Source organism: Muscardinus avellanarius (assembly GCF_963383645.1).
Source record: "Muscardinus avellanarius genome assembly, chromosome: 1".
Classification (NCBI taxonomy): Eukaryota; Metazoa; Chordata; class Mammalia; order Rodentia; family Gliridae; genus Muscardinus; species Muscardinus avellanarius.
The window spans coordinates 192,898,627-192,919,857 of NC_137786.1; the positions used below are offsets into that span (position 1 = coordinate 192,898,627).

Sequence of the window (21,231 nt, forward strand, 5' to 3'; positions counted from 1 at the left end):
GATTAGGAAGGGAGAGTGAGAATGACAAGTAGGGATGGAAACATCCCCCCAACATCTGGTTTATGCTGGATCTTCACCAATCACTCTGGGGGGTCAGACTCTCTTCTCTCCCCATTCTTCCTTCTCACATGGGAGGAATGTGATGGCTAATTTCCTTAGTTGATCTGAAAAAAATAAATGAGTGGGTATTTTCTCAAAATAGAGAACCAGGTGGAAGATACTGACATTAACTGACTGTCAAACAGCTATGATATCCATAGCAAACTTCTCAGACATTTGTAAATGGGATAGAACAGAAGATGAGTAGGAATGAGCGTATCACTCATGTAACCTCCCCACTGCATGGTGGTCAAAGTGTGTGCTGATAAATTCATTCGTTTGCATTTATTGGGCACTTCTGTACTAGGACCAAGTCTTGGTGAAGGGGTCCTAGAACTGGCCAAGACCCAGCCCCTTGTTTTCATGGAACTCATGGTATATTAGTAATGGAGGATTAGATATCTACAAAGTCTGAGAATGAGCACTAGCAATCAAAGAAGGGGTATAGAAAAAAAAAAAAAAACAACCCAGGAGACACTTGTCAATACCTTGTTACTCATCATATGACAAGTACTTCCAGACATTCATCATAGCCAACCAGTGACGTGACCTAGGGAAAGCCCTTCTGTCGACACTGCTCTCTCTCAGGAAGGGCGAGAGGAAGGCCCTGAAGTGATGGGGTAGTCTATGGTGTCTCCTGGTGCCAAGAGCCATTCATGCTTCCATTTATGGACTGACTATCGGCTGCCCTGCGTGCTTCAAGAAGGATCTGACTCAGTTCTAAGAGTCTAAGGATACAGTTATCCTTGCCCTTCCTACAGTATGGATCACCTCTGGGCCACCTCTGTGGCCTTCGTCACTCTAGCCAGCCCAGCTCAGTGTGCAGAGAAGCTGTACTGGCCTCTGTTAGTTCTGGGAGGTGGGGATCAAGGGTTTTGCCAGCCAAGGCAGCCATATTTCCAGGGTGCAATATTGGGAGCAGGACTCTATGCATTGGTGTTTAAGGTGCTAATGGCTGTGGGTGGTCTCTAAGTTCAAGCCTGGGAAGCTCAGGGTTGTCCTCATCCATACACTCAGGACCCTGGACCATGAGTGATGTCTATGGCCTTGAGATGGTCCCTCTCTGTTTTCCCATATGAACAATGAAAGTGTTGGATAATATTAGCAGTTTTGAAACTTTCTCAAGCACTCCCTTATCACATGAAATCTTATGTGAAGCCCAATATGTAATACATAAAAGCCACTGAATGAGGTGGAGATGGGCATCCAGACCTTTCTCTACTTGGCTTCCTTGACCCAGAGTCCATCAGGGAGCCACTGAATTCTCAGGAGACTCTTAGGGCTCCGAAGAATGCAGTTTGAAGGGCACTAGGCTAGATGGTGATTAAGAGTCCTCCAGCTTTGATGTCTTGGGATTCTGTAATTTCTTAAAGCCACTGGAGCCTAGCCACCACAGACCCCAACCCTCAAACTATCTGGCTGGGCCATTACCGTCATACGGTTTGGCTCCAGAGTCCTGCTTGGCTTAGATGAAGATAAGTCTTCTGTGAGTCACTGATTCTAGACTCCTTTGTCTGTCCTGGAAATCTCCTCTGATGGGTCTCCTCAGAAGATTTATCTTTCTATGCACTGATCATCTCCCCCACACCCCTGCCAGCTTTCTCCCATGGCCCTAGGCATCAAGACAAGAATGCGTCCCTTTCCAAATCTCTAGGCAGAGAACCTCAGTATCCTTCAACAGGCAAAATACAAGCTCTGGGTGGAGAATAAAGCCCAGCAGAGGCTTGTGGCTGCTCCAAGAATGGCACAGGGACCCTCTGTCTTGCTGAATAAAAGCTGCTGGACCTAAACAACCCCAGGGCTAGGGCTTGATGTTTTCTCTACCAGGCAAGGAGAGGCTGAAGCCTTAGTCTGGAGTTTTAGCTTTCCATACCTGTTTATGGAGACCTAGCCTCTCACTCTCATCTACTAAGGAGAAAGGACACAGTCTCTTAAGCCTGGACACCGGGCAAGCAGCTACCCATTGTCCTGATTCAGGGTTAGCTGAACCAGTGTTGCCCCTGCTTGCTTCTCAGGAAAACCCCACAACCCAGCACAGTGAGTCTCTGGCAAAACTCTTGGTAGGAAAAGCCACTTTATTAAAGGTTGTCTGTCAAAGTCCTCCATTTCTGGACCTGTCAGATTGGCTTTGGGTTGAAGTTTCTGACTGCTTTTCCTTCCTGTTTCTCCCTTTGTCCATGGCTTCTTGAGATTCAGTGTCCTCCATGACCTCCAGGGAAGGGCAGATGACCTTGGGATCCTGGCCCAGGGTAGGGTGTGCCAACAGCCGACAGAGGGCCAGGGAGTGGCCAGCTCCACATCCCACAAGGAGTCCAGATGTTGACTGCAGAAGCTGCACGGGCTTTGGGGCCCAGACGTTGGCTTCAGTGCCATCCCCACACATGCCATGCTCGTTCCAGCCCCAGGAGTGACATGCCCCACCTGCGAAGGAAAGGGAAGACCGCTGTAGAGTGGGTTTGGACAGTAGAGCTGAACACTCACCTTAAAGGTACAGGTGCCACTGTGAACCCCAGTGCACACAGGCAGAAACCAATGCTCCATGGCACCTGGTGGCATGCCCACTGTCCCCACCCCATGACCGCTCTCGTCTCAGTGGTTCCCATCCCTACCACCCCACAACTGCTCATGCCCCAGTCCTGGATCCCTCTTGAGCCTTTGCTTACCATCACCCAGATGTACAATCCATCACCAAGACCTGCTGTCTCTGTGTCCAAGATCTCCTTACCACATCTCTATCTCCACTGCCACCACCCTCATCCAAACGACTGTTTTCTCCTATCTGCGCCATGCTAACAGCCAGCTAACTACCTAGACACTCTGATTTTCAAAGAGCATCAGGTGACCTCTGACAACTGCAAATCTAATTGTACATCACTTCCTTGCTTCCTTCCTTCCTGACTTCCTGCGGTACTTCAGGAGGCATTTCCTTGGCCTGTGATCTGGCTCCAGGTACCTTGCTGGTCTTACCTTGCACAACTCTCTCCCACACTCACTGCACCCCAAACCTGGCTTCTTCCAGTTCCATATATATATGTGTGTGCTTTCTTTCCAAGTCCACACTTCTGGGAGGTTCCATACACCTTGAGGCGTTGGATTCCACTCTAAGAATCACTTAGAGGCCAGATCCTCTGGGCGTCCATCCCAAACTGGGTTCTTGTTATTGTCCTTGCACCCCTTCTTCACGAGGACCCTTCACTTTATAGTGATGTATGTGGAGATGTGTCGACTTCCCTACTTATGAGCTATATGCTCTGTGGTAAGGGGAGGAAGGTGGATTTTGGTGACTGATTCTCTAGCACAGTGCCTGGAACGCAGTCAGTGTTTGTTGGATGCACAAAAGGATGAAGGGACTCGGAGTCACACAGCCAGGCAGGGCCATGCCAGCATTCAGGCCCTGGCACTGACGACCAGGGCCTTCCGTCTGCCACGCCTTTTTCCTAGGCCTGTGTCCTCCAGGGAAGAAGCCCTCACCCTTTCCTTTAGTCATTTTAATGTTTTCCTCTAGATATAAAAATAATACATCTTCATGGCAAGAAAAAAAATGAAAACACATACGAATGTACAAAAAAGCTGAGGTAGAATCTTTGTTCAGCACTATGAATATCTTGTATATTTCTTTCAAACTTTTGTGAAATTTACAATATATATGTATGTATAATTACACACACACACACACACACACACACACACACACACACAATAAAGTACTTGGGAACTCTAGGGGTCCTCTACCACTGAGCTGCACTGCCAGCCCATTTTATTATTATTTTTTTATTTTGAAACAGGGTATAAGTTGCAAAGGCTGATTAGAACTTGAAATCCTCCTGTCTCAGCTTCCCAAGTATTGAGATTACAGGAATGTACCACCATGCCCAGCTAAAATATGTAAATTAGTGTATATTTTGTCCTGCTTTTTGTTTTGTGTACTAGGGATGGAACCCAGGGGCATTCTACCTCTGACCTACACCCCCAGCCCTAGTCTGTATTCTTTATTTTGGTTTTTTTTTTTGGTTTTTTTTTTTTTTTTTTTTTTTTTGGTGGTACTGGGGTTCCTGGAAGCCCTTCTATCTCCGGGCTACACTCCCAGACCTATTTTTACATTTTTATTTGGAAACAGGGTCTCCTAAGCCAGCGTGCGCGGCTAGCTTCGAACCTGCACGATCCTCCTGTCTCTGCCTCCCAAGCACGGGGATTACAAGCATGCGCCACCACGCCCGGCTTGTATTCTTTATTTTGAATCAGGGTCTCACTAAGTTGCAGAGGGCCTCACTAAGTAGCTGAGGCTGGCCGCGAACTGCGATCCTTCTGTCTCAGCCTCCCAAGTACTGAGATTACAAGCGTGCGCCACCACACCCGGCTTGTCCTACTTTTTAAAACACCATAACATTATACTACAAACATTTCTCCATAGGATAGTATTGCAAATTATTAAGAAAAGTCAGTTAAAATAATGATGAGATTTCGAAATAGCTCAATAATGCAGAAAAGTACAGAAAATAATTTGAGACACATATCCTCCCCCAAATTTAGAACGTGAGTTAACATTCTGAAATATTTGCTTTAACCTTTCCCTTAAAGAAAATAAAGTCAAAGCCCCTCCTCTGTCCATCTCTCTGTCTCAAAAGGAAGCACTATTTTGAAGTTGGTATACATTATTTGCACAACTGAATGTTTTTCTACATGTGTGTTCTTAAGTGCTATGTAATATTTTGTTTTTATGTTTATTAGCCAAATAGCTAAGGAGACATGTTCAAAGATGTTAATTGCAGTACTATTCATAATAACAACCATATTTGAATTACTATTGTTGTATAATATATATGTTATAACGTTGTATGAGAAGTAACAACAGTTATTCTTAAAGAACTGTCCATCCCAAGGGAAGCAGATAAATAGGATATGATTTTACATAATGAGACACTATCCACAGTTAAAATGAATGAGCTGGATCTGTAACTATCACTCCAAGTATCTCCTTTAGATTCTCGCTATACTAAAAAGTAACTTTAGTCCTTTGCACTTCTTTATTCGAGAGCCACAGCATTGCTTCATGCTTCTTAACCAGGTCTCCTATGTACTGCCTATTTACATTCTTTGCTTGTTTTGTTCTTTGGTCATTTGCCTTTTTCTTATTGATTTGTAATATTTACAAAAACAGCATCACCCAAAATGTGTAACTTTTGTGTGACTTGTTCTTAATGTTCAGCACTGTCTTAGACATTTATCTGAGCTGACAGTTATAGATCCAACTCATTCATTTTAACTGCTCATAGTGTCTCATCATGTAAAACCACATCCTACTTGTTTCCCTTAGGATGGACATTTATTTAATAAATAATAATAATTGTTGCTACTTTTATACAATATATCATATAATAATATTATACAATAATAAAAGTATGGTTGTTACTATAAATAGTACTTCAAAGAACATCTTTGAACATGTCCCTCCCTCCTTTCCCTCCCTTCCTTCCCTCCTTCCTTCCTTCCTTCCTTCCTTCCTTCCTTCCTATTGAAACCAGGGGCATTCTACCTCTGAGCTACACCCTCAGTTTTATTTTATTTTTATTTGAAAATAGGGTCTCCCTAAATTGCTGAGGGCCTAAGTTGCTGAGGCTGGCTCTGAACCTGCAATTCTTCTGTCTCAGCTTCCCAAGCACTGGGATTACAGGCATGCACCATCATGCCCAATTTACATGTTTAATTTTGCTAAGTACAGCCAAGTAGCTCTCCGAAGTGGCTGTAGTCCTTTACACTGCCATCAGTAATGGATAGGAATTTCCCCCTGTAACCTTGCCTTTAGATTCTTGCTATTCTAATAAGTATATTTAGTGGGTCTACATTTTCCTTATAGAGCCACGCCTTGCTTCCTGTTTCTTAGCCACACCTCCTGTGGATGGCCTATTTACGTTCTTTGCTTGGTTTGTTCTTTGGCTGTTTGCCTTTTTCTTACTGATTTGTAAGTTTTCTTTGTGTATTCTTTTGTTTATATAATTCTCCCTGTGATTGTGAGCATTGCAGTGTCTTCTCCCAGAATTCTGTAGTGCGTCTCTACACTTTGTTTATGGTGTCTTTTATTATACAAATTTATTTATAATGGATGCCTAATTGCCCATTATGAAGATTAAACAATTTACTTAACCTGTTTCCTATTATCAGATACTTAGGTTGTTTCTAATTTTTCATTATTTTGTATAGCATTGCTATGAACATCTTTATGCATGAATCTTTGCTGCTCTCTCTAATTATTTTCTCAATTAGATTCTTAGAATGGGAATTTCTGGTCAAAGGGTATAGACATTCTTGAGACTCCTGAGTACTGTTTTGAGTGCTGCCAGAATACTTTTCAGAAAAGCCACTTGAATACAACTTCAGCTATCTGTGGGAGTCTCTGTCTCATTCTTGCATTGCCAGTATTTATTAATATTGTAATGTTTAAAAATCCTTTCTAATTTGAAGACAAAAATGGTATCGCATTGTTTTAACTTGTACTTTGATTACTGCTAAAGTTGAAAATTAATTCTTAAGTTTTCAAATACTTGTACTGCCTCCCTCGCTTGCTTCATATCTTGTTTCCTGGTTAGTATACAAGATTTTAAGTGCTCACACCCAAGATTCAGATGACCTGATGGTCCTCAGAAAGCAAAGAAGCACTCATGCCTCTAGCAGAAGAACGGCTCTAAGTCCTGAGCTCCCCAGCGCTTCAGAATGGCCTTGCAGCTCCTGTTTACTCACCTCACTTAGAGCCACGGTTGGGCAATGACAACAGCGAGGCCTCTGGCTCAGCAAGCGGCTGCTAGGTGGGCTGTGCAAAGCCTGGCAAAGATCCAGAAATCTCTTTTCAATACCTCCATTTATTAGCTGTGTCACCTTGAAAAAGTTACTTAGTTCTCTGTGCCTCAGTTTCTTTATCTGTTAAATGGGGCAAGAGCATCTTCATTGTTTACAAAGATTAAATGAGTAAATATGTGTACAATACTTAGAACAGTACCTGACATGACATACTACGTAAGTACTTCCAACTATTGTTATCTATTAAGAGCTTTGTTGCTTTGAAGACTTTTAAGCTTATTCTTTTTGTGCCATAAATATTATTTCTCTGACATTAATGCTTTTTTCTCAATTGGTTTAATTATTGTGTTAGAGACCTTTCAATACACATATGTTAAAGGATCTATATAGTAAAATTTATTAATCTTTTATGTTCAGTTTCTTCCATTGCTGATAAGAACTGAATGCCTATCTTTATCCAGATCAGAACACATTCACTTGATTTTCTGATATGTGACTTTTAAATCTTTATAATTAGCTAATTATTCACCTAAAATTTTTGCAGCCCACTCTTTCAAGGAGGGAGGCTGGATGGGCCCCAGGATCACACTTCCTGTCCTTCTTCCATATAGGAAGGCAATCACTGGTCAAGAGCTTGGGTTTGGGGAAACACAGATGTCTGTCGTTTGGCCTGCAAAGGAGGAAGCAAGGAAGTGCACAGCGAGAGGTTGGGCGCGGGCCGTCTCCCGCTGTCAACCAGGCGCTGCAGCCCAGGTGATCTCAGGCACGTGGCAGGGAGTGGAGGAGCCTCAGTACCTTCAGGTCCAGTCAGGCACCTGGTGTGGGCTTTGTGCCCGACCCTGGTGAGTGGCGCAGCTGACTGTCAGCGGGGATGGGGTGGGAGGAAGGCAGAGATGACCTCCCAGCAGGACAAGGCAGGATGGGCAGCTGGCAAGTCCCTCTTTTCCTGCCAAAGGGAATATGCTCTAAGGAAGCCATGCTCAGGGCTGGGATAGCTAGAGGCCTGGAGGCCCAGAGCCAGGACTTCCATGCTCGCTGGGTTGAGAAGCCTGGCAAAGGCCTAGAAATCTCTTCCTAATACTTCCAAAGAAAGCTTACTTGGGTTATGTGCTTTATATGTTTTAATCCTAACAACTCTATTAGGCAGCCACATTCAATACACAATTTTCATTTTATAGATAACAAGACTGTGGTTCTAGAATCCAGGTAGTATGGCCTCCAAATATGTACTAAACTCTGCACATTGTGTGCTTGGGTGTGTCAGACTTATTCTATAAAGGGCAAGTAGGAAACATTTTTAGGTTTGAAGGCCATGTTAAATTCTGTCACATGCTTCTCTTATTTTGCAACTCTTTTGAAGTCATTCATACCTGGTGACTTCATATAAAAACAGGCCCCAGGTCAGAGTGGGCAGTTTGCTGGCCTCTGGGAGGGACCTACTATCCAGTGTATTATTTACTATGGACCACGTGCTGCTGTCCTGGGCCTCACATTACCTCACATTTGTGTGAGGACGGCACTTAGGTCCCCACCTACCTCACAGGGTTTCCAAGAGGAAGATTAATGTCCCAGAGCAGTGCCTGACACATGGCAACAGCTCATACTCACACAGGAGGCAGACCCTGGGTGGGGTAAAATGGCAAGGAAGGCCAAGCCAGCGGCAAAAGGCACACAGGAGAGGAGGGCGGCGGCAGATGGGAAGGCTCAGGGTGGAATGATAGAAGTGTGGGCTTTCCAAATGTTTTGAACAACCCCCTGCAGCAAACAACTGAGGAGTTATGCTCAGAAAGCAAACGGGTGCTCATCTCCCTGGCGGAAGGACATCTTTCAGTCATGAGCCCCCTCAGAACGGCCCGTCACCCCCACACATGCCTCACTTGGGGCCACGTGTTGGATGCAGTGAAGAAGGAAAGCTCTTTGGCTTGGCAAGTGGCTGCCATGCAGGCTGTGTTCCTATAGGAGCTGGAGAAAGGAGCGCAGTCTGTGGTGAGCCTCTCCTTCAGCCAGCTAGAGGACAGAACATCCAGTTTCCAAAGCAGGTGGGCGAGAGGATGACTTCCAGCTTACAGAGAACTCTCTGCAGTGTGCCTGGCGCACGCCAGGTCCTTGAGGACCCCACATTCCCACCTGATTGATGGAGATAGGCTTTGCTGGCTTGAGGGCAGAGAGCTCTGCAGTGACCAAGGGGCTCCCCAGCCTCCTGGAGTCAAGGCTCCCTGTCCATGGGGCTCAGTCAAGCCTGTGGTGAGTGACAGAGCTCGTGGCCCATGACACGACTCAGCCTAAGAGCCCTGCGGGCAGCGGAACCTCAGGCTGGCAGGGTCCTGGCACAAGCTGGACACAGTGGCCAAATCTGCTCGGGCCTTGTGACACTCGCCTGAGCTTCTTGGCAACCTGGGTCCTCTCAGGGCCTTATGGTGCTGGGACTGTAGCCCAGAGCAAGGGAGGGGGGAGCGTGTCTGCTGGAGGGCTGTGCCTAGGAGGGAAAAACACCTGACATGTGTGGCAGAGCTTCTTGGCTGTCTTCTGAACTGCGGAACAAAGATGGCATTTCCCAGCCTCCCTTGCAGCTGGGTGTGGCCAATGAGGCTCAGGCTGAAATGTTCTGTAATATCTCCCTTGAAAGAGAGTTGGGGGAATATGCCCTTTGGCCTTTCTTGTTTCTCCTCCATCCTGTCACTAGCAATATGGATGTGATAGCTGGAATTGTGGCCACCACTTCTGACCATGAGGTTGCGGGGGCAACCTAGGAATGGTGCTTCTTTGTTTCCTAAAGATGTCACCTTCATTCTCAAGGCAGCCTTCTGAGGTATTTTTACCTCCATTTTATAGATGAGGTGAGTAAACTCAAAGATGGAAAATGACTGATCTGTGGCCACACAGCCATTCTAGTCAGGACTAGAATCAAGAACTCCCCAATCTCAAGCTCCTTCACTAGTTCCAAGCCCCGTGACAGACGATGACAGAATCCCTGGATACTCATGTTTCAGGTCCTATGATTGGAACTTGATGAGTTTGTTGAGCGCTCACAACAAGCTTGGAGGAGCAATCTGATACCATCCCTGTTTTCTAGAGAGGCGATGGGAGCCGTGCGGGTTAACACAGGTAGAAGAAGTGGCACCTACGAGAATAGGCCCTGTGTCTCCTACAGGACCTCCTTGGTTATACTGTCCTCCTAAGCCTGAGCACTGCTTCTATGCATTAAGCAAAGGACAGAGGAACAGCCTATGTGGGGAGAGGATCTGTGATGGGAAGTGAATGGAAGCTTCCCTGGCCCCTCTGCAGTTGGTGAGCGCTGGGGGAGAGTGGCCAGAGGAGTCAGGGGTTCAAAATTTCTCCAAGTAGTTGCAGGACCCTGGCCACATGCATGCTGCTCCTGTGCAATACCAGGCGGAGAGAGGAGGGCAAAGGTTGAATGCCAGGCACACAGGAAGGCTCTGTGCTCAGGAAGCTGGTGCCTGCCAGGGAGGATGGATTCAGGCAGATCTGGGGCACGCTCATGAGTGTCCAGCCCTCGAGCTCAACAGGAAGCCCAGGCTCCTGATAGTGATTGGTGGATTGGTGGGATGGTCCCTAGAGTCCCTGCTGTGAACGAGGACCAGCAAGTGAGAGCCCAGAAGCCAGACCTCCTGGAGTGCTCCATGTCTAGGTGCAACGTGGGGATGGGGTAGAGTTCAGCTGCTCCCCCTCTTGCCTGGACAACTGCAACAGTTACTCTATCCTGTGCACTGCTGGGCTGGCCTAAGTGGGGGCAATCAGGTCCAAACAGGGCCTGGATTAGGTCCTCCAGGCAACATTTTCTGTCCCTACCATCTAGGCCTCAGAGTCTAGGCCCCATAGTAGGTACTCCAGACCCTCTGTGGCCTGTCCCTCTGGGCCTCACTCCCCCTTCCCCAACTCACTGCTCCAGCCCTACAGGCTGCTCCTGCCTCCTGAGGTCACTGGGCCACTCACGTGGTCCTGCTCTAGCCTGTACTGAATCTGTTCATTTCATCGTGTGGACACCTTTTGTGTCTTGGGCCTGACGTGGGACAACAAGGCACAAAGAGAAAAGCTGCATTTGTGTGTTTAGAGTCTCAGGTTACTGGGGAAGGCAGCCATGGGAAAAGGTGGTAACCCATGGAGCCCCACACAATGGTGTTCATGGTAGCACCATTTGTAATCACAGAAGATTAGGGAACCCCCAAATGCACATTAATAGAGGAATGTTCCAATAAACTAGGACTTGGCCTTACCGTTAAATAATGCACAGCTATTGAGAATAATGAGGTAGAGCTCAATAGGCTGACATGGGTAGGTATCAAAGACATGTCTAAGAGAAAATAGGTTGCAGAACAATGTAGAGAAAGAATGTGATTCAAGTTATATAAAGTCCCTGTGTAGTTTATATGTATAGATCCTAAAGAATACACCCCAACCTGAGAATAGTCTTTGAAGAAGAGACAGAGAAGTTGGAGGGGGAAGTATGTCATTTTCTTTGCTGTGTATTGTTCAAATATTTTAACAAGTAATGACACAGGATGATTAAAAATAACAGCATACTTCTAAGAGACAGAGGTAGCGCAGAGGAAAGGAAGATGTGCTCTACTGAGGACAGGAGGTTGGTGCCACTGAAAGTTCCAAGTTTAATTTTTAACTGGATTTCAAAGGATGAGTAAAAGTTCACCAATCTTACCAGGCATGGTGGTGCACACCTGTAATCCCAGTACTTGGTAGGCTAAGACAAGGGGATAGCAGGTTGGAGGCCAGTCTTAGCAACTTAGTAAGACCCTCAGCAACTGATTGAGACTTTGTTTAAATATAAAATAGGGCTTGGGGTGTGACTTAAAGACTGAATGCACCCGGGTTCAATCCTCAGTACCAAGAAAAAAAAAATGTTCACTAGTCTTAAACAGAGAATGCCCAGTGAAATTTGCTCACTCCAAGCTACCTTCATGGACCCTAATGGTTTATTTTGCTGGAGAGGCATAGTGTGTCTGGGTGTAGGGCTGGGTCATGTGGGGATGGTGGGAGGCTGTAGGTTACACTTCATCTGAGCTTGTAAGGTATCAAGAGCTCTCTAAGCATCCACAATACCCACTTCTGGTTCAACAGATATTTCTACATGTAACTGTCTTCCCACTCTGTGGGTGCTTGAAGCAGCCTGGCTCATCGATCAGTCCTCAGGTGCACGGGATGGACACTTAGGAAGTGGCTGCAAAGGAACATGATCCCAGGCCTTCCCTGCCATGATCTCTGAGTCCCTGCTCTTCTGGAGAACAGCACGGGAAGGGCGGGCACACGGCCTGCTGAGGCCTGCTGCCACTAACCCTGCTCCTGTGCCTGGCTGCTTATCTTTATTCCCTGGTCTATGGCCAGATCCGCCTCCTGGCCACGGGCCTGAGGAGTGGAGAGCAGTTAGGCTGTCCCTGGTCACAATGACCCAGCCGAGGAGCAGCTCCTATAGAAAATGGCCATGAGGACAATGGTCCACTGGGCCTGGCTGGGGAAAGAGGCGCGGTCAGTGCTGGCTCTTTCAATAATTATTTATCACCTTCTGGGGCCACTGAGGATTCAAAGCAGAAGCTGAGGCAGCAGGAAGATGCCATTTCTGAACCAGGGAGTATTCTGAGATGTTCTGGGTAAGTGGCCCAAACTACTGCAGAGTAGGCTGCCATGGGGGCAGGCTGGCCTGGGTTTCCTTCAGACCAGGATTCATGGCTACCCTGAGAACGGGGGAAGAGGTGGATAGGGGGTGAGGCAAGGAGGCCATCGAGGAGGCTGTGGCTGTCCACCAGGTCAGGAAAGACATGGGCCTGGAGAGGAGGGATTTAGGAAGATCTGCAGTAAGGCAGGAATCTGGCCACACCCCATCAGCCCCATCACCTCCCAGTGGTCCTTGCAAGGGCTTCCCGACTGCCCTCTGCTGCCCTACTGCATGGCATGGTCCATTCTCCGCACCGCAGCTCAGTGATCCTGTCAGAACCAAAGTCAGACACAGCCCTGCTCTGTTCAGAGCTCTCCTGTGGCTTTTCCTCTTACAACAAGCACTCAGTGGCCCCAGCATTCCCTCTGACATCATGTCCCACAGAGTTCCACTTTGCTGGCATCACTGCAGTGACAAACTTACTTCAGTTCCTCAAACAGGATTCGTGTCAGGGCCTTTGAACCTGCTGACCCAGCTATCTGGATTGCCCTTGCCCTTGATTTCCACAGGTTCATTCTCTCACAATGTTCAGCTATTTATTTAATGTTACCTTATCTAAGAAGGCTTCCCAGTCAATATGAGATAGCAATTTATCCCCACTCCTCTATCTCTTTACCTACTCTCCTCCTCCTATTATTATTACTACTGTTATTATTTTACTGTTTATTATTTCTCCCTCCTGATCACAACACAAGTCCTGTGAGAGTAGAGACTCTTGTTTGCTGCTGTATCCCAGCACAGAAAAGCTCAATACATACTGTGTGTGGGTGAATGAATGGATGAACGGATGAACAAACGATGAGGCCAAAAGAGAACCCACAGAGGTGGGAGAAGGAGCCACAGAACGGCAGATTCTGCTCAGTTCAGAAAGAACTCTGTAGTGACAAGAAGGCTGCCCTGGGATGCAGCAGGTATCCTCCTGGAGGTCCCAATCCCCCTACTGGTGAGGACATCCCACAGTGGGCAGAGGCTGTGATGAGACAAACAGCAACTTGCGAGGCCCTCTACAACTTAGTGAGACTGTTTCAAAATAAGGAATAAAATAGTGCTGGGGATGTAGCTTGGAGGTAGAATGTCATGCCTCTGGGTTCAATCTCCAGAACCACACACACACAAAAAGAAAAAGAAAAAGAAAAAGAAAAAGAAAAAGAAAAAGAAAAAGAAAAAGGAAAGAGGGGGGGCAGCATGGAGGACGACTCACTTCTCCAGCTGCCTCCTGCAAACCACACAGATGACAAATAAAAATGTGAGCTGGGCACGGTGGTGCCAGTATTTGGGAGGCTGAGACAGGAGATTGCAGGTTTGAGACAAGCCTCACAACTTAGCAAGGCCCTGTTTCCAAGTAAAAACTAAAATAGGGCTGGGGCTATAGGTCAGAGATGAATGCCCCTGGTTTCAATCCCAAATACCCCCACCCCTGTCACACACATACACACTACCCAGCATGTACTGAATTGATGGGTTTGAAGCTTCAAGGCTGGGGACTGCTCTGAAATCTCTTTGGAACTCCATCCATCTCTTTTTCTTTATGTAGGAGGAAACTGAGGCCCACAGCAGGGCAATGCAGTGTCAAAGACCCCGCTGGTTTTCCCATTGCTCTCCACTGCCCCTGTTGCATCAGGGCAGGCATCTCATTGAGCCATTGGAGCAGCCCAGTGAGGCGGGCATTTGGATCAAGTCTGTATGGAAGAGGAGACTGAGTCTGGGTGAGGTTCAGGAATAGCAGGGCGGGAAGAGGCAGAGGCCAGTGCTCCCGCCTCCCCCAGGAGTAGGAGGTACCCAGGCTGCTGTGGACACATTTCCTCAGTCACCTGCAGAGAGAGCGTGCTATGGCACGCTGGCTCTACTGGGTGACTATTCTTAGATCTGGGGAGCTGAGGATGACGGATTTAGAACTTACGAGGTGGAAACGTGTTGGCCTGTTTTATAAACAACTGAAATCCTCCCTAAAGACTGGCTTTCTTAGTTCTGTTTTCTCTGTTTTAACTGCTGGTTTTCTGGGCTTCTTGGCTGCCCCAGGAGAAGGGTAGAAAACCAAATGAACCCTTTCTGGGGATTCCTATGATCATGCATGCTACTGTGGGATTTTGAGTGACCCATCTTATTTAACACAGCAACCCTGGGAAGAAGGTGTCTTGATCACACTCTATGGATGAAGAAACAGGCTGGGAGAGGTCCAGAAACTTGCATAGCCTGAGATGTGGGGCAAGTGTTAGCTGTAGACTAGCAGATTTGATGTGGGGCCTAGTGCTGCCAAAGTGAGTCTGGCCCTGGCAGATGGAGCAGTAGGGCACTGGTATAGGCACCTTCAGATTTCAATCTGGTCAGGTATTTGCACAGAGCTCTCTTATCCTCTACGATTTCTTCACTGCAAGTTACATAGCCTCCCTTTGGAGACCTAGTGGCACACACAGCCTATCCCCTGCCAGCTGGGGCCCCTTTCTCAGCAGGTTTCAGGTAATACCCAGAACTGGCCAAGGGCTCCAAAGATGATGAATCCACTAAGATGCACACATCCTAGAGGCTCCACCTCTTTGGCACAGCCTGAGATCATGATATTAGCTGGTTTCTAGTTCAGGGCTGCTGACTCTGGCTGGACTGTGGACATTCCTCGATGGTTTCTGCATGATCTACTATACTATGCCTCTCCTGGCCTGGCCTGTGTGCTTGCGTTTCAAACCTGGTTAGACCTTCCCAGCTGTCTTCACTAAGCATCACCATATTAAGCAAATGTAGTGATCTCTGAGGGGTACCCACAGAAGACAGGGGCTTGGATACACCCTAGGTCCAGGAGCAGCTGGACTGCTGCAGTTCCTGGAGCCCTCATCACCAGGGTCTACCTACATTGTCCTCCCTCAGCTTGTTTGGGCGTCATTAGTATGCAGGAGGGGAGGCTGGGGGATTAGAGCAAAGAGTAGGAGGGTTAAGAAGGTCTAGAAGAATCCATATACAGGAGGATAAGGGCACTAGAGGTCACATGACAGTAGATGATTGACAAAAACCCGAGTTGGAATTCTCCCCAGGGCTTCCAGTCACTGAATAAATGCCTACTGAAGACCTGCCTTGTGTTTGGTGCTATGCTGTTAAGTTCAGTTCTTATTTCATATCAACCAGGCTCCCGTACAGCACAAGCGCTAGGTTAGGTGGCTGAGCACCCATCCCAGTGACAGCACAAGAGAACGAGGGCTCCAGAAAGGTGAGCCCAGAATGACCATGTAGACAGTGTGTGTGTGTGTGTGTGTGTGTGTGTGTGTGTGTGTGTGTAACTGAACAGTAACATTTAGTAAACTTCATGCCAATACAAAAAAATATAGTAAAGCTGGGTGTGTAATCTCAGTACTTGGGAGGCTGAGACAGGAGGATCATAATTCAAGGATAGTCTCAGCAAGTAGTTAGACTCTCATCAAACTAGCATGACCCTGTTTCAAAATCAAAATAAAATAGGGCTGAAAATGCTCCTAGGTTCAATCTCCAGTACCATATACACACACAAAAAATTATAATAAGCTAGGTGTGTTGGTGCACACCTGTAATTCCAGATACTCAGAAGACTGAGGCAAGAGGACTGCAAGTTAGAGGCTAGCCATAGCAACTAAGACCCTATCAAAAATTAAAAATTAAATAATATATATTGTTTTTTAAAAAAGACAGGAGATGTAGCTCAGTGGTAGAGTGACCTCTGGGTTCAATTCCCAGTACCACATGCACACAAAGGTGATAGTATAGACTAGGAAAAAATGTGCATCAATACTTTTAGTTTAATATATTTAGATTAATATATATTTTCCTTTTAGATAGACCATTTTAAGATAAATTTTAGGTTCACAGAAAAATTAAGCAGGAAGTACAAATAGTTCCTATACACTCCCCACCCTACTACATTCACAGCCCCTCCCTCCACCATCAGTATCCAAGCATCAGAATGGTGCATGTCTTACAATCAATGGACCTATAAAGACACGTCATTATTGCTCCAAATGCAAAGTGCACATTAGGGTCCATTCTTGGTGTTGTACATTCAATGGGTTTTGACAAATGTATAATGACATATATCTGCCTTTGTACAGGTATTACCTTACTGGAAAATCTGAATCTGCCATACTCCAAAATCTGAAACATTTGAGTACTAACATGATGCCACAAATGGAAAATTCCATATCTGCACTCCTGAGATGGGTCACAGTCAAAATGTAGACACACTAAGAAGACTGTAAAATTATATTCTGGCTATAAGGTATTAGGGAAATTTAGTGAATTTCATGTTTAGATTTGTGTCTTATTCATAAAATATCTCATTATTCATATGAAAATATTCCAAAATACAAAAAAAACCCTTGAATCTTACTGGCATGGTGGTACATACTTGTAATCCCAGTACTTGGGAGGCTGAGACAGGAGGATCGCAGGTTCGCAGCCAGCCTCAGCTATTTAGTGAGGCCCTCCACAACTTAGTGAGACCTTGTTTCAAAAAAAGAATAAAAAAAGTAGGGCTGAGGGTATAGCTTGGAAACACTTCTTGTCCCAAGCATATCAGATATGGGCTACTCAACCCACATCATACGCACATCATACTGAAAGGTTTATCTGACCTAAAAGTCCTCTATGTTTTGCCTTACTTATCTTTTTATTTGCCAGAGTTGATGAATAAGTAACTGGAGAAATAATCATAGAATGCCCACAATATTCAAACGTAGTTCTAGTTGCAGAGTATACAGTATTGAACAAGACATAAATCCCTGTCCTCAAGGGGCTTATATAACTCCAATGTGGGCGCAACAAGCAAGTAGATATACAAATCAGTGATAACAGTTATAACAGAACTGGATACAGTGGCTCATGCCTGTAATCCCAAAACTTAGGAGGCAGAGGCAGGAGGATTTAAAGTTTGAGGCCACCCTTCGCAACTTTAGCAAGACCAAGTTTCAAAATATATATATATATATATTTTGGGGGGGGTGTACTGGGGTTCCTGGAAACCCTTCTACTTCCAGGCTACACTCCCAGACCCATTTTTATATATTTTTAAAATTTGGAAACAGGGTCTCCTACACCAGCGAGGCTGGCTACGAACCTGAGCGATCCTCCTGTCTCCGCCTCCCAAGCACAGGGATTACAAGCGTGCAACACCACGCCCAGCAATATATATATATTTTTAAATGGCTGGAGTGCATAGCTTGAAGGTAGAATGTCCCTGGGTTTAATCTCCAATACAAAAGAAGGGGGAGTGGTTATGAGGGAGTCAAACAGTGTTATGACTCAGAAGGGCAGGAGGTTGGGAAGTCTTCTTGGGTAAGGCAGTCTCTGACAGGCAGAGAAATAAAAAATACAAAGGCCAGAAGCAGGAAGTAGCCAGCTCCAGGTAGCAAAGGAAGCCAGCCATGGTGGTGGGAGCCACAGAATTAAGAGGTGGAGGGCTGGGGAGGTAGGGAAGAGGGCTTTGCGATGCCTGCTGAAAAGCCTCAGCTTGCAGAGAAGTCATCAAGCAGGGAACAATCAGCACTAACTTACTTGAAAAGGCTGCTCTCTTCTCTGAAGGCTGGATTGCAAGGGCAGAATGAAGGAGCCCACTTAGGAGGTCACCGCACTGCAGAGGAGGCAGCAGAGGATAGACTCAGAGCAGCCTGGCAGCCACAGGGCAAAGAGAAACAGACACGTTTACACTCTGCTTTAGAAGTCGAGTTTTTAGGCCTTGTTAATGAGTGGTATATAGGAAGTGAATGAAAGACAGGAATCAGGACGGACTCCTTGAGTCATGGGAGGAGAGCGTTTCTATTTATGAAGTTGAGCAGGCCTGCAGGAGGAATAAGCTTAGGGAGAAAACCACGAGTTCTGTTTTGGACATTTTAAGATGCCTATTAGACATGAATGAAGGAATCCATTCTCCAAGTAGAGACCACTGGCGAGCCTAGGAGATTAGAAGCCTGAGAACTGGAGAATGGATGACAATGGTGGGAGCTGCTGCATGAGCAGTGGGCAGCCCAGGAGGCACCACGGGCCTTCATTGCTCTAAATTACAGCTTCTGTTTTTGCTTTTTCTTGAATGAAGTGCATGCATGCCTAGGATACATGCATATGACATAGGTTAATAAATACATTTCTTTATGAATGTCCTACTTCATAAAAAACAATGTTTGAAAGGAAAATTGCCATCTTGGATAATTACAGCCACTTCACTGGAAGCAGCATTCTCCCCCAATCCTGCGGCGTGGCCAGGACTTGCTGGGCTTGGACGCACAGGCACAGTGCTCTCTCCCCGGGCAGGTATCGGTGGGAGAGGTGGCATTCCCAAAGGATGCAGTATCTGAAGAAGAAATGGCGTGGACCCTGCTGCCAGGCTGTCTTGGGGACATCTCCAAATGCCTAGGCAGTGTGAGGCCAGCCAGAAATAAGGGCCTGTGGAATAGGCAGCCCTGGGAGGCCCTTATGCCTGGCCCTGAGGAAAGCACACACACACACTCAACTGAAGGGGGGAGGCCTGGGGAGTCCCTATGGGCCCTGCCTCCATATCTGTACTTGTCCCCAGTTGGGACTGTTCAGCTTCCTGTGGGCTCAGTCAGAAGGAACACATTCTCCTTCCACACAGGGGGTAGAGGTTCTAAGGCGGAGGCTGGCATATGTGCACACAGATTCAGTCCTCCAATGGCATGCTAACTCAGAAGAAAACCCGAGGTCCAGGCCTTAGTCTATCAGGTCATCTGCCATCTAGTCCTGGCTACTTCTCTGATGTCACAGCTTCATTCTCATCCTCACCCACAGCCCTGTAGCCACAGGGTCTCCCTGCTGTGCCCCCGCTGGCCTGCTGTGCTTCCAGCTGCAGCCTCAGCTGGCTGTCCCCTCAGCCTGGAACACTTCCCCTGGATAACAGTGTAGCTCCCTCCTCCCCTTCACTGAGGTCCTAGTTCAAATGTCACCTTCTGAGAGGCCTTCCTTGATCATCCAGTTCTATCCTTACATCCCAACACTGCTTATTTTCCTTATAATTATTTTCTACATAATGCCCTATTATAAAATTGTCTCCTTGCTACAAAACCTTTCTGAAAATAAAAATCTCATTTTATTCAACTGCTATATCCCAGCACTTAGGACAATTATACATACATAAATGGTGTTGCAGCTGGGCATAGTGATGCGTGCTTATAATCCCAGTACCTAGGAGGCTGAGACAGAAGGATTGCAGGTTCGAAGCCAGTCTTGGCAACTTAGTGAGACCCTAAGCTATTTAGCAAGACCTTATTTCAAAATAAAAATAATAAAATAGGGATGGGGGATTAGAGGTGATGCCGGTGAGTTCAATCCCCAGTAACCCCCCAAAAAGAAGTGTTTGATAAATATTTGTTTGGAATAAATAGCTGTTTCTTACCCCAGAAAGGGCTCATTCCCTTGAAAGGAAGCCAGATCAAAGAGCTGGGCAGGCTCTTCACAGGGGTCACAAATCCAAAAGAACTACAGTGTAGGCATTTTGTAGAGAACCTCGGGAGACATCAAAGCTAGACATCAGAGTAGACTCCCCTTTAGTTCTAGGGCCACCTAGTTTGTGTGTGTGTGTGGGGGGTCTGGCCTAGTTTAGCCCAGCTTTTCGAATGGGCACCTATCCATCCTTCCTCCTAGAGACTGGCCCTCTCCTTCCTGAGACAAGGAAGAGTCAGCTGGACAGTACATAACTCAAGTCCTCACTCAGTGGGTCAGAAAATTTTGGAAACAACTGTTTGCCCTGCTGCTCAGCAGCTATGGGGCCAGACAGGCTTGGGTCTGAGATCACCTCTCTCACCTGCTGTGAATGCCTGAGCATTCTTCATCTGTAAATAAGGGTGATGATCTTTCCCTTGTTTTTGTTTGTTTGTTTTTTAACAAAAGCATAAAGTACCCAGTACAGAGTCTATCACATGATACATGCTCATGACACTTGCTTCCTTCCCCCATCTTCCCTTCTGCTGCTGGGATAGCCCCACGTCTCCTGTCCAAGATTCAGTTCCTAGCCCTCCTTGGTCCAGTTCATCTTGCTACCAGCTATTAGTGAATGTGGGAGAAGCTCCCAGTACGAGGGCTCATGACACCTTTCTCCTTCTTCCCATCCTTCAGTACCTCCGGTGTGGGCCAAGTAGGTAACATTTCACACAGTTCTAGCTGAGGGTTCAGATTGGTGTTTGTCTGAGGCACCCTTGACAGGCACAAGCCACTGAGCATTGCTATGGAAACTGTTTTGTTATTCTCTGCTGTGTCAGTGTTTTCTGGCTCAGTTGCTGTTGTGGTACAGGGGAAGGGCAGCAGATGAGGTACTCCTGTATTAGATGCCTAGTGGGGCATGTATCCTGTAGAACTGCATGACCAGGGGTACTGCCTAGCTTCTCCCTGGGTCTTACCTTCCCTGACTCTGAGGAGGCAGCCACTATTTCCCCCAAAGGTGGCCTGATGACCATTTGCACTTGTGCACAGTCAAAGTTCTGGTGCCCACCCTAGACTAACTCTCCAAGGGAGATTCTGATACATTCCAGAATTTGAAAACTATTGCCATAAGAGATAGACCAGCTAGATTGTTTTCAATACTCCGGTGCACAAAACAGTCAACACTGAAGCAGATCTAGATGGAGCAGGGGTGAGGGGCACAGAGCTCCATCTGCTCAGCCTCCCAGAACTTCCAGCTGGCTCCATGGACT

General features: G+C 46.6%; 1 protein-coding gene across 1 annotated transcript in view; it reads right to left on the minus strand.

Annotated features, from left to right (window-relative positions):
* Positions 1 to 2,191: 2,191 nt before the first annotated feature.
* The window catches only part of SERGEF (secretion regulating guanine nucleotide exchange factor), a gene marked incomplete at both ends in the record, with an annotated part of 254,122 nt that continues 235,082 nt past the window's right edge, over positions 2,192 to 21,231 (minus strand). The window contains one exon of the mRNA XM_080719834.1: positions 2,192 to 2,520. Coding sequence (XP_080575960.1) covers positions 2,192 to 2,520 — 329 coding nt within the window. The remainder of the gene's footprint in view (positions 2,521 to 21,231) is intronic.